Source organism: Neophocaena asiaeorientalis, unplaced genomic scaffold (assembly GCF_003031525.2).
Source record: "Neophocaena asiaeorientalis asiaeorientalis breed wild unplaced genomic scaffold, Neophocaena_asiaeorientalis_V1.1 scaffold85, whole genome shotgun sequence".
NCBI classification, from domain to species: domain Eukaryota; kingdom Metazoa; phylum Chordata; class Mammalia; order Artiodactyla; family Phocoenidae; genus Neophocaena; species Neophocaena asiaeorientalis.
Genome location: NW_020174301.1, coordinates 3,564,880 through 3,580,587, shown reverse-complemented (window position 1 = coordinate 3,580,587; position 15,708 = coordinate 3,564,880). Strand labels below are relative to the sequence as shown.

The following is a 15,708-nucleotide window of genomic DNA, read 5'->3' as shown; positions in this document are numbered from 1 at the left end:
AGACACCTCACAGAAAGGAAAAAAAGGTGGAAGGTCAACCCCAGGAAAGTGCTGCTTCTGTTGTCTATTAGGAAAGCACTGTTTGCAGTGAGCTCATTGATGACACAGAGATGGCCCAGACGTGCCCCCATCACACCCTCCCGGCACCAGCCAGCCGGACACACAAGTGTTCCTTTGAGAAGTCCCTACTTACTTTCACTCCAGACCGGAGTCCTCCAACCACACACTCAGCTAAAGGGGGAGGCAAGTGGACCAGAGACAGGGGACTCACGGCGGTTCCTCGGAAACCAGCCCCAGCCATAACCAACCAGCGGTGCTTGGCTCTGGACACACATTTCTCCCAGGAAAGCCATCTCCACTCCCAAGCACTGGGTGCCCCACCGGGCTAGCCGTTCAAACCAAAGAGATGAGGAAATCATGGCTGGTAGTTAATTCTCAACTACGTAGACAAACGGCTATAAATATTTATGATAGGAAATTTCATTATTTAAAAATGCTGCTCTAAATTTCCAGCTATCTCCAAGAGAGTGCCTGCCGAACAGGTTGCAAATTAAGAACAATTATTTTTGTCTTCCGCATTTGAATAGAACTTACACCTAAAGTCATTTAAAGGGGTTAACATCCGCCTTAATTAAATATTAAAGTGTGCCTGTACCTGCTGCTATTGTTGCCCCTTCGAATAAGATATAACCTATTTTTGACAAGTTTTCATCTTTCTCTGTGGAAGACGCTACATGAAACCAAATCAGCGGCAAAGAGGAGAGTAATGAATAATCTATTTCATATTCCAACAGTACCCAGAGCTCGGAGTGGGAAAATATTCAGTCGGATGATGGCAAGAGGCTGCTTGGGTACCACATGACACATCTAAGGTTTAAATAATAATAATAATAAAAAAGCGATAAACAAATCATTAGCCCTTAACAGTTTAATGCAATTTGTTAATGAACGTAATGGTGGGGACTAATAATGAAAGAAAATAAAAACGTCTAAACAGGCGCCAAGTTGCTGGCGATGCGCAATTATTTCCTTGTCAAGTTTTTATGATTTAATGAGCCCCTCTGGGACTGACGGCTGTCAGTCAGTCGTGACTTTTTGACACCATTACAACTTCAAATACAGCAGCAGGCAGGCTGTTTTCCTCGGATTTGAAATACTGAAATGATCTGACAGTTTTAAAGAAAAGATGTGCAAAAGAAAGAGGGAAAAAAAAAAAAAGGAGAGAGGAAGAGAAAGACGGTTGCTTTCCTTTCTTTCCTTTTTTTTTTCCTTCCCCCTCCTTTCTTCTGTGGAGTAGATAATCTCTGGATGCTGTTTGGTAATGAAAATCCAATCACTGAGGTCATTATCTGATGAGGTTTTTGGAACAGGCAGGCTTTTTTCCCCTCTTTATTTCTTTACTTAATGATAACCCTCAATGGGCTTGCCCCGCATGGGACGGCCAGAGCCGCACAATTTTGTTCACCATTAATTTCAGCCTTTGAAGCTCAGGGCTCAGAAGCAGTAGCAAAGCAAACCCCCCACCAAGCTGGTTCCAAAATAAGACAATCCAGCCTGCCTTAAACAGAATAGCAAACGGCCTCCCAGCCCGGGCCCGGCAGCTGACGTCAGGCCCGCTGCATTTGCAGGCATTCGTCGGCATTCGTCTTCAACGTGGAACATTTAGAACTCTTTACGACTTAAGAGACTTTAATTAAATTGCTTTCGATTCTGGAGCGGGGCAGCATCCGCTTTATTTACGCTGCCAGGGAAACTGTTTAGTCTGCATGAATTTTATATGGCAAGGGCTTCCTCCTTCCTCTTCCTCCGCCGTCTCCTCTTCTACACCCCACCCTTCCGTTGAACATAATTTTTAACAAAGGCTCCTGACTTTAGAGATATTCGTCAATTTCACATTAAGTTCCTAGAACCTTTCACAGTTCTATGAATGGCTTCCAATGTGTGGGCTTTCCTCCTTCCCCAGGGGAGCAGGGCGAACAATTTTCCTCCCTTGGGCCACCTCTGAGTCTGTCCTGCAGCGATGGAGAGGGCCAGGGGCCTTCGGACCAGCTTCCTACAAAGTGGTCACTATCCCGGGCTAGGGGGTCGCTCTTGAGGTGAATTTGATGGGGCTGTTAGGCCAAGGGTTATCTGTTCATCTTCTTCCCACTCTCAGGGTTGAACTGGGGCAAAATCTCAGGCAAGGGCTGATAATGACATAGAACCCTAAAGAAGAAGCCACTGAAGGGCGAGCGATGCACTCCCTCCTCATTTCCTCTTTCAACATGAACGCCAGGTGTTAATGAAATATTTAGGAGCCAGCAAGTTTAGATGATCAGATCAACCTGGCTCGCCAGGTGGCCTTAGGAAGAGACCGGCGCGAGGTGTAGCTGGGTGACGGATTATACACTTTAGCTAAGACCAACTGTTTCGAAGGAAGCCACCAGAGGTTGGTAGAATACTTCCCCACCATTAGAGTTTCAAAACGAGAAGAAGATTACTCGTTTCCCTGCTTTTTCATTGTTTCTTCGATGTGTTTAGCAGGTACAGAATTCCGTTATCAGAATAAAAGATTCTTGCTGAGATAGATCCCTTACGCTGATAGGAAAATTAGTACAGCCTTCCCACTCCTCTGCTGGCCTACCTCGCTCTGCCAAAATCCCACACCATCCCTGCGAAGTAAATGCTGCAGCTTTATTTACACAATACTAAATGATTTACCTGAACACGTGCAGGCCCTAGCCTGTTTCGATGAGTACAATTTCTCCGGTGGATTTTGCCATTCTGCATTTCCTCTCTAAACCATAATGGCTCTCTTCTGAGTTGGGGGAAAAAAAAAAAAAAAAAGTGCTGCATCCAGGTGATCTCAGCCCGTGGGCACAGGTGGTTAGCATTTCTTATGAAGGGAACAGGTTTGCTTTTCAAGGATTCAAAGCTTCCAATTATACTCAAAAGATAGAAAGGACCCTGTAAGTGCCTATGAAGTCTTAAGAAAAACACATTTTGCTTTATGACTAGCGGGAGAATGACCTCAGCTTGGGCACCTTGAAGCCTGATCTTAAATGAACTCATTTTAAACGCAATTCCCGGTTACCTCGGACAGAAAGAAACCAAAGGAAATCACAAAGCATGGCAGAGGTTTGAATACATCGTGAATTCGGGAAGGCTGTGCTCACATTTGTTAGTGAAAGACCCAAGCCATCCTTTTGTAACGCGCTGCAATCCCTCATTCTTTTAAAGGAGGTTAGTGAACATTTTCCATCAAGTTTATTTCCAGTGGATCAGCCTATAGGACTCTACCATATTGATAATCACATTTGAAATTTCTCACTGAAGGAGTCAGATGCTTGCTCTTCCTGAAATATTCATGCTCTCTTTACATACTGGAATGGATGTGGAGAGAACCCTGTCAGACCTTTTACATGTATGAGGGCTGCTTTTGGCAGTGCAAATATTAAGACGGAAAGGATACAGAGATGCTTACACAGGTCAGGGGAGAGGAGGTCACCATTAAATACCAGGCCGGGGCTCTCTCTGCCAGCAGATTCTGGGGAGTATGGGATGTTTGGGAGGCAAGGAAATCTTTCTTGTAGCCAGTAATCAAAGTTGTGAAAAGTGGATATTGGGCAGTCTCAGCAAAAAATATTCTTGGGTCAAAAAAAATATATATATGCATAGAAAAACAGGGAAAGTGCTAAGTCAATTTCCTGCACAACTGCTATTAAATACCCACCTTTACAATGAAAGCTCTCAGGCAGATGGACTATATTCATTATGCCTGGGGAGGTACAGGGCTGGTTTGCTGGGCCGGTCACTGGCTCTGGCCGCTGCTTGCCTCTGCATTTTTCATGCTCAGACATCACAGAAGGGCTGATCGGTGACAAGAGGTGTGTGACAAACAGCACAGTCCATCAGAAGCCCCCATGACTGCCTCATCATGCCCTCTCCCAAACCAGGACCCCTGACATGTCCACAGGGCAAGCAAGAATGTCACCGAGGCTATTTTGGTCAGTAGATGAAATTACCAAAAGGCAAATAAACATTCACCTTCCCCTATGAAAAACAAATCTGGGTGAAGACAAACCTAGAAAAGGAAGCCAACCCATGCAAACAGGAATAGAAAATATTTTTACACTCTTTGCACTTCAGCTGAACAGCGGTGAGAGAGAGGGAGGGTCATTCAGGCCCTGTCAGCGCGAGAGAATGATTCATGGGACCATTTTGTCTTAATTACTCAGAACGAGCCATGGTCGCTGCTTATCAAGGAAGAGCAGATACATCAGTGTCTTCTGACAGAAAAAGTGATCGCTGTCAGGATGGTGATAACCAGGACGATGGCCAGAATGACGATCAGGACGCGGTTCTGGATGATTCTAGGAGAGAGCAAAGGAGGAAAAGCGATTCACACAGATAAACCGAGGACAAAGACCATATAAGACCAGATCGGCTAATCAAACGGAGGCTTCGCGGATGGGGGTGGGGAGCCCAGTGTGGGGTGTGCGTGTGCGTGTGCCTGTGTCCGTGCGTGTGTGTGACCACGCAGCTCTGTGTTTCCACAAACAATCCGCCAGCAAACGAACGACGCCACAGCGATTGTCACGAGGCACCCGGAGAAATGCTTCCTGAGAAGCTGCAGCGAATCAAATGGCTTTCTGGTCTCCGAGTACCATGTAGTAATCTTTCAGTGATCAAGGGCCCCATGCGAGCTTCTCTTTTTAATTTCACATGTGAGACAAGCCTCATTTTTTTTTGCAGTGTTTCCCGTGAAAGTGAAAGACTCCAAGGAAACATATGTCAGTAAGGTACTTACCTGTACAGAAATACCCGGGGAAAAGTAAAAGAGAGACTTAGGAAAAAAAGGACAAGATTAAGAAGCAAGTGTCAAGCTTGCAGCTCAGGCTATGAAACCATCATCTGTCACTGGGGCTCACGCTCCGTTACGCCGAGAGGAAACGTTACATGTGCTCCGTGGCAAAAAAAAAAAAAAAAAAAAAGATGGAAATGAGGAATAATACAAAGTACTCGGGTGCCTCGTGTGCTCTGGCTGGTGGGCCCTCACCTCTAGGGATTCCAGTCCCCTCGGCTCTGGCTCTGCCAGATGCAGATGGGGAACTGGGGACTCGGAAGGAGAGCCAGAGCGCAGATGCAGGCTCCAAGACGCCTGCAGAGGGCCTCTGATGAAGTTGTTTCATACTTCGTTACCTCATTCTTAGAAAAGAGGTCGAACATCAGAATGCCTCGTTGAGGTTGTCTAAGGGAAAAAGCTGGGTCAAACAGCCCTGCCCACGCTCGCTCCCACAGAACCGACCATGCAGAAATAGAGGTAGAGTGTTGGGCACTCCGGCCCGCTGTTCATCCAGTTGTCGAGACCCCACAGCAAACCCCATCTGCCCGTCCTCCAAATACCAAGGAGAAAAAAAGGTCTGCTGCCTTGTCTAGACACAGAACGTGGGAAGGGGGCTCCCATGGGAGGAACCAGGTGGGACCAGCCAGGCCCCCGGTTTAACAGAGACCCCACCCTCCTAACTTCACATCTTCGAGAAGAAATCTCTACAGGGCCTTCGCAGTCTTTTCTAGCTTCTGGGTGAGTTTCTTTCTCGGAAGAATGACAACATCCTTGTGGTTTCAGTTGCATTCTTCCTTGTGCAACCCCTTCTTCCCCAAACCTAAATGGATGGATGCAGACGGTCACATCAGACAAGCCCACTCCCTCATGGCCCCCTGGAAGGACCAGCTCCCTCTCCTCCTGACAGGTTACAAAATGATCACATTTGCTGACACGTCTTCCGCAAAACTGCTTTAGCGCCTGTGTCCACTTTCCTCCAAGGAGATGAATGATCCGCTCGGTCCTCATTTATCACGTAATGCTCAGCTAAGATCTGTCTCGTTTATTTCTTCCCTTCCCCACTAGAAAGGCTGCGCCCTGACATTAATTCTTCTGCGATGACAGCTAATTCAGACTCAACAGGCCATATTTACTCAGGAACCAGGAAGATTCTCGGTCCCCGAAAATAAATAAATAAAAACGGGACTTCGTGGCTTCTTAAAGTGAGGCTAATTACGAACACTTGATCGGTGTAACTTGGTGGCTGGATTTAAAACCCAAACTGATTTTTTCCCTGGAAGGGGCAGAAGTCTTCAGAACAGTCCCTACACATCCCATTTGCCCAAGTCACTGTCAAATCTCTGTGTACCACAGTCACCCGCATCAGACTTGCAAAGGAAATCAGCAAAATGGAAGATTAAAAGCATGAAAACTCTTTAAAATTCTGCCTTAAGTCATCCACGGTAGTGTGTCTCCCGGATGACAACCATTTTATTTGTGGGTTGAGGGCTCCAAGGCATCCATGATGCTAATTTATAAAGGATTAACTGTGGGTGTTACCTGTTTAATCTGAGGCATGGTTAGAAAAATGAATACACAGGAATCCCTAAATCCTCAGCTCTTCCCCAGTCTTCCTAATTGGGCTTCCCTCATCTCAAAGCAAAGAGTGGGTTTCACCCATGATTTTTCCTAATAGCTCGTCTTTAACTCACTCAGTGCACACACACCTGATCCCAAGAAGGGCACCACTGGGTCACAGACGTTCAGAAAGACCTTGGTGCGTCCACAGAGCCTGGAGTCTTCACTTCTCCAGCCCAGAACTCGGCACGGTTACTGGCACGTAGGCCCCCAGGAGAACAGTCCAAAGGATGATAACGAAAGAACGCAGCCCCTGTAATTGTAATCATTCCATTCAAGGGAGAATGGAGAAGAAATCTGTGCAAATTTAATTTGCAGGAAAATCGCAGGGAGTCTGCATAGAAAAGGCTGAAGTTAAAAGCTGACATAAACTCCCCAAAGATGGAACACTGTACCATGGTGTCTTCTCAGAGCACTACTGGGTCAAACGGGGAGAAGGAAAGGTCCTCATGGAACTGTGTGTTGGCGGTGGAAGAGGTCAGCAGGAGAGAGTATTTGCTTTCAAACAAAGATATGTGGGACAAAGGGTGTAGAGGGGCAAAAAAAAAAGTGTTGGAGCTGACAGAATTGGAAGTAAGCTTGACTCTGGCCAGGCCACCAACCCAGTTTTGGGCCTCAAAGGTGTTGGGCAGATACAATACCTCTAAGGGCCAGAAAAGTGAGCTGTTGGGGCCTTTGAGTGAATAAGACCAAGCCAGCCTGGACAGGGAAACAAAGGCTGGCATTGGTGGGCCCCATCTGTGAGGAGGCCTGGCCTACCGTCACAGCCAGGGGCCGCTGGTAGGTATTGCTGTAGGCAAAGCAGAAAGGAATGCAGAGTCCGGAAAGAATCAGGTCCACAAGCTGGGAAGCGGGGTTCCCAGCTCGTGAAGCAGAGAAGGAACTTTGGAGGAAGCCCAGAGTAACTTCCTTCTAACTTTGGACAAGGTCGTGGGGGGGCGCTTTATATTCTACTAGGTCTGCCACAAGCGGTCTTAATCTCCCTTTTGAAAATGCAAAGTGTGTTTACCCAGTAAATAATTTAAGAAAGGATATACACTTGAAAGAAGACATCCATTGAAACAGCGAGGCTAAATTGCCTCCAGGCAAAAACATGTGCATTTGCATGCTGCATTCTATTAAGCGAGCAGGCTGCGGCTTTAAAAGAATGCAGGCCCAAATGAAAAGGAATGTGGGCCTGAAACACCAAGGATTCTCCAAGTTTACTTTATGAATCACAGTGCTGTTGATACAAGATGAATTAACCATTTATTTTGAGGCTGAACTCACCAAGTATTGTTGAAAATACCGATCCCCGTGTGGAACCCAGGGAGCAGCTAATCTTTCCATTGCCAGTCTCCTCCCCCTCCAGAGACAAGTTCCTGCGTGTGGCAGCCGGAATCACAGAAGACTGGTTACAGGGAAGTAAGCAGACAGGCACCTGGCACAGCTCTCTGCTCGCGCTGCAGGAACCCAGGAATTCCACTGTAGTGGGCGTTTCCACATCCACCAGCTCGCACATCCTTATTTCTGGGCACACTCACGTGACCTGTGCCCAGACCTGTTCTGGGCCACGTGACCTGTTTTAGTCCATGGAATGTGAGCAGAAGAGCTAGGCGTCCCTTCCAGGTGGAGGCATTTAACTTCCAGGGTTTGACTCTCCATTTGGGTCTTCCCTTGCTGTTCTGATCTAGGAGGCTATAGGTTCCAGGAGTGCAGCTACAGGATGGTGGAGACTCCTTCCGCCTGGATCCCTGAGTCACCCCATGGAAGACTATTGCCCTGGAGGCTCGGTGGGACTCGCAGTGGGCTTGTATTAAGGTAATGAGATTTGGGGGTCGTTTCTACTGCAGGATAACATCAGCTATCCTGGGTGATGCACCTCTGACCCCCTTCTCCAACAAGATGGGGTGTCTGGCCAAGCCAAGTGGTTTAAAGCATCCAAAAAGCCAAGGTATAACGGTGGGTGAAATGACTTCTTTCCTTAAAGATTAGGTTTTTTGCCTCTTGGTTTTCAAAAGCTGGGATTCTCATCTCTCCGTACTTGGTCTTAAGACTCCTCACTGAAGACTCAAGAGCTTCTTCCAGCTGTAACCAATGCCAGTGTGTGTTCATGAATGTTTCAGCAAGCCCAGGTGGGACAGTCTGCTTCCCACGAAGAGCAGATATGTGTCGGCCGCATTCATTTCTCCCTTCCAAACATCTGGCGCTACCCCTAGCCCCAGGGGTAGAGCCGTGACCTAGGCTAAGAGGTCAGTGTGTTACATACCCCTGACCACAGTGACTGGCCCAGGCATGTGAATGAAGCCAGTCTAATAGAGTGAATGTCAGAAGCTTTGCTTGGAATGCAAGGTCAGGTCACCTGGACTATGTGGTGTGCAGGTGTTAGGCCTGGATCTGTTGCAGCCATTTTGTTTCCATGAAGGAAGCCAGCTGAAGAAAGAAGCTGACCCATGGAGGATAGCAGAGTTGAAGAAAAAGCAGAGAAATGGAACCCCAGTCCTGAAGATGAAGACGTGGACCTCTCTATCAAACATCCTTCTTTTGGACTTTGCATTATATGAGAAAATAAATGAATGCTATTTCTGAAGTCAGTTTGAGCTAGGTCTTCTGTTATCTGAGACCAAAAAGCATTTTTAGGTTGATTCACTTTAATTTCAAAACCAAGTCCTTGATCAATGGCATACTTTCCCCACCTCTTCCGGGAGAATTTCCTGACCGTGCTCCTTGCTCACTCCTGTATTTCCCTGTGTGTGTGTGCCCCTCTCTTACCACTACATTCGCCACACAGTTTTATGATTTTCTGTTTCTGTGCAGGTTTCCCCAATAAAAAGTGGCCCCTCTACGGCCTGAATCTCCTTTGTCTTTTGTATTCCCAGCGCTTAAAATAGAACTTGGCATAGACATTCTCAAAAAAAAGCTTGCTGAATGAATGAATGAAGGTTCATGTAGTCGTCTTCCTGGTTTCTAAGAGCTGCTTGTAGACAAGCACAGCTTTAGGAGTTAGCTCTTAGCCACTCTCCCATGAAGCATGCCAGCAGTGTCCAAATCCCTTTGCAAGCCTGCATTCATTGGTTGGAGAGCGCACGCCACGCCACAGGTTTGACGCCCCGTCCTGCACACGCTTTCCTGCCTGACCACAAATAATGATGCCTCACCTTTGGGGTCTGACAGAACAGTACCAGTTGGCAGGACATTTAGCAACCAGGAGAGTGGGGGGCGGAGCGGGGTGCGGGGGAGACGCTGTGCACAGGAGCCTGTATCGTGTCTCTTTGGGAACTTTCCAAAAACAAGGACCGAGGGAAAGGCTCTCCAAGTTCTACGTCCAATTCAATGGTAATATTCACCAGAAAGAAATGAAAACAGGAGTAGGGGAAACGGTTCATCGTAATCAGCCTCTAACACTAACTTTTAATTTGAAGCATTCTTTTCAAAGCTGGGTACATGGTTGCCTCTGAGCTAGAGCTGTGTGTTTGTTGTGTCCACTGATAAAGCCCATCCAGGGTCTTCTATGTCCTGTGCCTTCAGGAGCGATCCTCAGCTTCACCCCAGGATTCAGGTGGGGTGGCCCCCAGTCTCTGATTCCACAGGTGGACACATGACACAGGCAGGCCTGGCTAATTACAGCTCTTTGGACCCTGCACAACCACTTGTTCAGGAATTGGCAAGCCACTCAGGCCAGATGGAGTCGCCCGGGGATTTTTCCTAAAAAAATCAAGAAAAAGGTCCTCTCTTTACTGGGATTGGCTGTGGGGACAATGGAAGCCTAGAGCAGCAGGGATGGGGGTATGGGGGAGTGGGGGGTATTCTTATTACCACGCAGGAGGGGAACCTGCCCGAAGGATGGCACACAGAGGAGCAGAGAGCCCAGAGATGAAGAAAAAGACGGGTTCCTAAAGGCATTATTTGAACCACTGCTGTGTGCCTCAGGAACTTCCCAGTTATAGGAGCCAAACAATCCCCTTTTGATTCAAGCAAGTTTGGCTGGGGCTTCTCTCACTTTCAACCATACTGACTGTACTGAGTTGAATAGCTATCCCCTCACCCCACCCCAAATTCACGTCCACCTCAGAATGGGACCTCATCTGGAAACAGGGTCTTTGCAGATGTAATTTGTTAAGGATCTTGAGATAAAATCATCCTGGATGTAGGGTGGGCCCGAGATCCAATGACTGGTGTTCCTTATGAGAAGGGACGGCACAGATACAGGGAAGAAGGCCCTATGAAGCCACGTGCAGAGACTGGAGAGATGCTGCCACCAGCCAGGGAAAGCGTGGGGTCACCTGAAGCTGTAAGAGGCAAGGAAGGATTCTTCCCTAGACCTTCAGAGGGAGTATGGCCCTGCTGACTCTGTGATTTCAGACATCAAACCTCTAGAACAGTGACAGAATATATTTCTGTTGTTTTAAGACCTCAGTTTTTTTTTTTTTTTTGCGGTACGCGGGCCTCTCACTGCTGTGGCCTCTCCCGTTGCGGAGCACAGGCTCCGGACGCGCAGGCTCAGCCGCCATGGCTCACGGGCCCAGCTGCTCTGCGGCATGTGGGATCTTCCCGGACCGGGGCACGAACCCGCGTACCCTGCCTCGGCAGGCGGACTCTCAACCACTGCACCACCAGGGAAGCCCCCTGCCCTCAGTTTGTGGTGCTTTGTAACGGCAGCCCTAGGACGTGAATACATGAAGTTCTCAGATCCAGACCAGAATACGGACCCGGCCTTCTTGTCTCGGCCTTTACAACGACCCTTCTCCATGTCTCCACCCCCTTGTTTTCCTGTGAAGTCAGGACAGTCCCAGCCTGGTTCCCTGGAAGCTTTGCGTACAGCTGTGGGGCTCACAGTCTTCAGGAGCTGCTGGTTCTTTCATCACAGATGAGATTTCTATTCACGAACAGAGTAGACAGTGGCCCAAAGCCATGTGAAATGAGGGACCCGAGGGGGCACATCCCACGAGACTCCTGCCTCTGGGATAAGACATTTAAAACAAGAAGGGGGCTTCCCAGGTGGCGCAGTGGTTAAGAATCTGCCTCCCAGTGCAGGGGACACGGGTTTGATCCCTGGTCCAAGAAGAACCCATGTGCCGCGGAGCAACTAAGCCCATGTGCCACAACTACCGAGCCTGTGCTCTAGAGCCCGCGAGCCACAACCACTGAGCCTGCGTGCCACAACTACTGAAGCCCACGCGCTTAGAGCCCGTGCTGTGCACCAAAGAGAAGCCACCGCAATGAGAAGGCCGCGCACTGCAACCAAGAGTAGCCCCCGCTCACCGCAACTAGAGGAAGCCCGCAGGCAGCAATGAAGACCCAACGCAGCCAAAAATAATAAATAAATAAATAAATAAATATATATATATATATATATATATAAAAAAAAACCCAAGAAGAAAGCCAGATGTTGTCTCTGGGCCAACTAACTAAGCCTCCCCCCACCATTCATAGTCCATACTTACCAACCTGCATTTAGGAGTGGTCAGTTATCCACAAGTCCTGAGGGAACGGGACACAGGAGGGATAAGTTTTAACAGGCGGAGAAATGAGCACACTCTCCAGCAAGGAAATGAGGGGACAGGAGCCAGTATCTGAGCCCTGGGACACCGAGGCTAGGTCCTGAGTGAGGACAAGAAGTACTCTGTTTCCGAATTTCTACTTAATTTAAAGGGATTTAACCTTTTCTGTAAAAGGCCAGGTAATAAACGTATTAGTTTGCTAGAGCTGCAGTAACAAAGTACCATAGACTGTGTGGCTTGAACAACAGAAATGTATTGTCTCGTAGTCCTGAAGGCTGAACGTCCAAGATCAAGGTGTTGGCAGTTTGGTTCCTCCTGAGCGCTGGGAGGGAGAATATGCTCCTCGCCTCCGCACCAGCTCCTGGTGGTCTGCTGGCAACATTTGAAGCTCCTTGGCTTGGAGAAGCACCACCGCGATCTCTGCTTTCATCTTAACGTGGCATTTTTCCTGTGTGTGTATCTGCATCCAGATTTCCTCTTTTTGTAAGGACGCCAGTCATATTGGATTAGGGGACCACCCTGCTCCAGGATGTCTCACCTTAACTAATTGTAGCTGCAAAGACCTTTTTTCCAGACAAGGTCACATTCTGAGGTCCTAGGGGTTAGCACTTCAACCTGTGGATTTGGGGAAGGGGAGTGGGGCAGGGGAGAACACACAATACAACCCATAACTGTAAGTATTTTAGGCTTCGTGGGCCATACGGCCTCTGCTGCAACTACAGGATTCTGCCCGTGTAGCACAAAAGCAGCCCTAGACAATACGTGGACAAGTGACCACGGCTGTGTTCTAACAAAACTTTCTTTACAAACACTGAGATTTGAATTTCATGTAATTTCCCCACATCAAAAAATATCCTTCTTTTGATTTTTCTCCAACCATTTCAAAATGTCAAAACCATTTTTATCCCACGGGTCATACCAAAACAGGCAAGGGGCTAGATTTGGTGTGCTATCTGTGGTTTGCCCACTCCTGGTCTCAAAGCTAAAAGCTATTGAAGGCAAGCCCTCCTCCGCTGGAGAATGTGCTGGTCCTTGGACCATGCGCAGATGGGAATGGCAGGTCTGGCCAAGTCCCTCTGAAGAGAACAGAAAACCCAGAGTCCCTGCCCCGAGGGAGCTGACGGTGTCACAGTGAGAAATCAATTACGGAAGCCTGACAACAAAGGCTGTAATTAGAGTAATGCCAGTGCCTGGGACAACTTGTTGTGTGTCCACAATCCTGGATCTGCCTGGGGACAATTTGTTGTGTGTCCACAATCCTGGATCTGCCTGGGGTGACCTGGAGCAAGTCACTCCGACACACTTGGGCTTCAGTTTCTTCCCAGCAAAATCAGCCAGTTCACCAACCACCCCAGGGAGAAGAGGATTAGCTCATTAGAGATTATAAAGCACTTGCAAAAGGTAAAGGCTTTACATGCGTGAGGTCGGCAAATAACCCTGTGAAAGGAGATGCGGTTTCAGGAAAGGCGACAGGCAGGGGGAAGGTGGTCAGAGTCTGGAGGAGCTGCCTGGGAAACCTCCAGTGGCTGTGGGGGTGGAGGCACGTGTCCAGGAAGCTGCTGCCCAACCCCCCACCAAGCCCAAGCCCACCAGGCTTCTCAATCCCACAGTCTGGTATCTATCTGGGCCTCACGGTGACACTGTCCCCAGCAGGGTGAGCCTTCCCTCCAAGGTGGCTGCATAAACATCAAAGGCAAAGGGAGGGCATCCCATTGGCTGGCTTGAGGACACCTTCCCAGCCTGGGAAGGCGGCCAACAAGTACCTGTCAGAGCCCATTGATAAGCCCGCCAGGGTCTGATGAGCGGTGTGTAGTTATACTGTACTCTACATTGCCAAACGGGCACCTCGAATTTCAGGCTGGGCAGTGCCGCCTCTGCTATTCTGAACTATGGACTCAGTGATGGCAGGGGCCTGGAGAGCTTTGCTGGCTACCGGGCTTTCAGATACGATCAAGGCAGCTCGCTTCAATCAAAGGGCTTGGAAAGAACTTGAAGAAAATCAAATAAGGATGCTCTAGATATGCAAGGTACACTCATTCCCTCCCAGGTTTGCAGACAGCCAGAGCTGGAAAAGGTCTCCATACTCTGGTCTGGAGTGTTCGTTTTAGAGTCGAGGACCCTGAGGGCTTGAGAGGTGGAGGGACGTGCCCAGGGTCAACCCTGTGGGGCACAGCCAGGTCTCCAGAGCCCCAGGCCTGCTCCTGTTTCACTGTGACCCTCATTCTCACGCGAGCGGCCAGGGCCACTGTGGCGACTGTACATCATGGCAACTCCAAACGTGTCTTCTGCTACCAGAGAATGTTCAACAAAATCCAGGAACACAGCTCAGAGCCTATCAGTCTCCACCTCTTACTGAGCTTAACCCGGACCTACTTCTACATACAATGAAGAGGGGCGTGGAAGGATGGACAACAGTGGTTCCCCAACTCCAGGCCGAAGCTCAATGCAAGAAAAGCGACATAGACACCTCCTTTATTTGAAAAGCAGATTACTCAATTTCAAGGACTGCCCTTTCCTCTGAGATTGTGTCCTTTCTACTGTTTTAGTGCTCAAATGTCCTCGATTTTATGGAGTGACGGTGACAGTCAATGGCAAGTTTTTCCCCAATGTCCTTATTTGGACATTGGAAATGTACTGTTTCCTTGGAAACTATTCTTACTTGGCAAAATCAAAAGTGGACAATTCTCCTTCAGTTCTCTGTTTAAAAAGTCCCAAGTCCAAGAAATGTGAAAGTTCGTGAACCCCGGAGCTGGAAAATCCCACCCAGCTCTATCCTCTGGAGATTCCTCCTCAGCGTGGTTGCCAGGGTGATGCCAACAGCAACATCAATGACAGTGACTGTGAGGACGGCTGCTGCTACACCCCACCCACAGCTCATACGAGCCGGGTGTGGACTCCCGGCCAGGTGTTATTCTGGCATTTTCTACACTTTGTTGAACCCTCACCACAATCTCATGAGGTGGAGACTATATCACGCCCATTTGGACAAAGGAGTTCCCTGAAGCCCTAGCCCACCTCTCCAGTCTTAGCTTCCACCCCTGCTGGACACACACGAAGTGGTTATTTAGGTAACTGGTGTGTCTCATGTTCTCTGTCAGACTCGCCTTGGTCGTCTGAAGGCGAGTCTTTGACGTCTTCATCTTCACACTCTACTGCATGGACACAGTTAACTTTTGTTGATAGCACAGAACACTAATTAACCAAAGTCTACTCTTTACTTAGTGCCCAGCGTAAATGCACAGTAAATTACTAATATTCATTTCTTTCCTTTTTTAAAAAAAATTTATTTTATCTGTGGCTGCATCAGCTTTTTATTTATTTATTTATTTATTATTTTTGGCTGTGTTGGGGCTTCGTTTCTGTGCGAGGGCTCTCTCCAGTTGCGGCGAGCAGGGACCGCTCTTCATCGCGGTGCACGGGCCTCTCACTATCGTGGCCCCTCGTTGCGGAGCACAGGCTCCAGACGTGCAGCCTCAGTAGTTGTGGCTCACGGGCCCAGTTGCTCCGCGGCATGTGGGATCCTCCCAGACCAGGGCTCGAACCTGTGTCCCCTGCATCGGCAGGCAGACTCTCAACCACTGCGCCACCAGGGAAGCCCCTAATACTCGTTTCTATTCAGGAGCATAGCTCATCAGCTTTCTTCAGTCCCTGGCACACTGGCCGTGTCCTTTCAGCCCCTCTCTTTTAGGTAAATGCATGATCACCCGATCCCTCACCAGATTCAGGGACAGAACTAAAAGCAATCGTCCTCTGGGGGTTGCTCACCAGTGACTGTCCCTTGCCCAG

At 48.5% G+C, this 15,708-nt stretch overlaps 1 protein-coding gene across 4 annotated transcripts in view; it reads right to left on the bottom strand.

Annotated features, from left to right (window-relative positions):
- Positions 1-2,478: 2,478 nt before the first annotated feature.
- The window catches only part of VTI1A (vesicle transport through interaction with t-SNAREs 1A), a 350,140-nt gene continuing 336,910 nt past the window's right edge, over positions 2,479-15,708 (bottom strand). The window contains exon 8 of one of the 4 annotated variants that reach the window (XM_024756025.1): positions 2,479-4,352. Coding sequence is in view for 3 of the 4 variants with exons in the window: in XM_024756019.1 (XP_024611787.1) it covers positions 4,259-4,352 (94 nt within the window). In the remaining variant the exon portion in view is untranslated. Of the gene's footprint in view, positions 4,353-9,164; positions 10,127-12,509; positions 12,538-15,708 lie in introns of those variants that run through there. The other 3 variants (XM_024756019.1, XM_024756021.1, XM_024756024.1) reach the window with 3 other exon arrangements.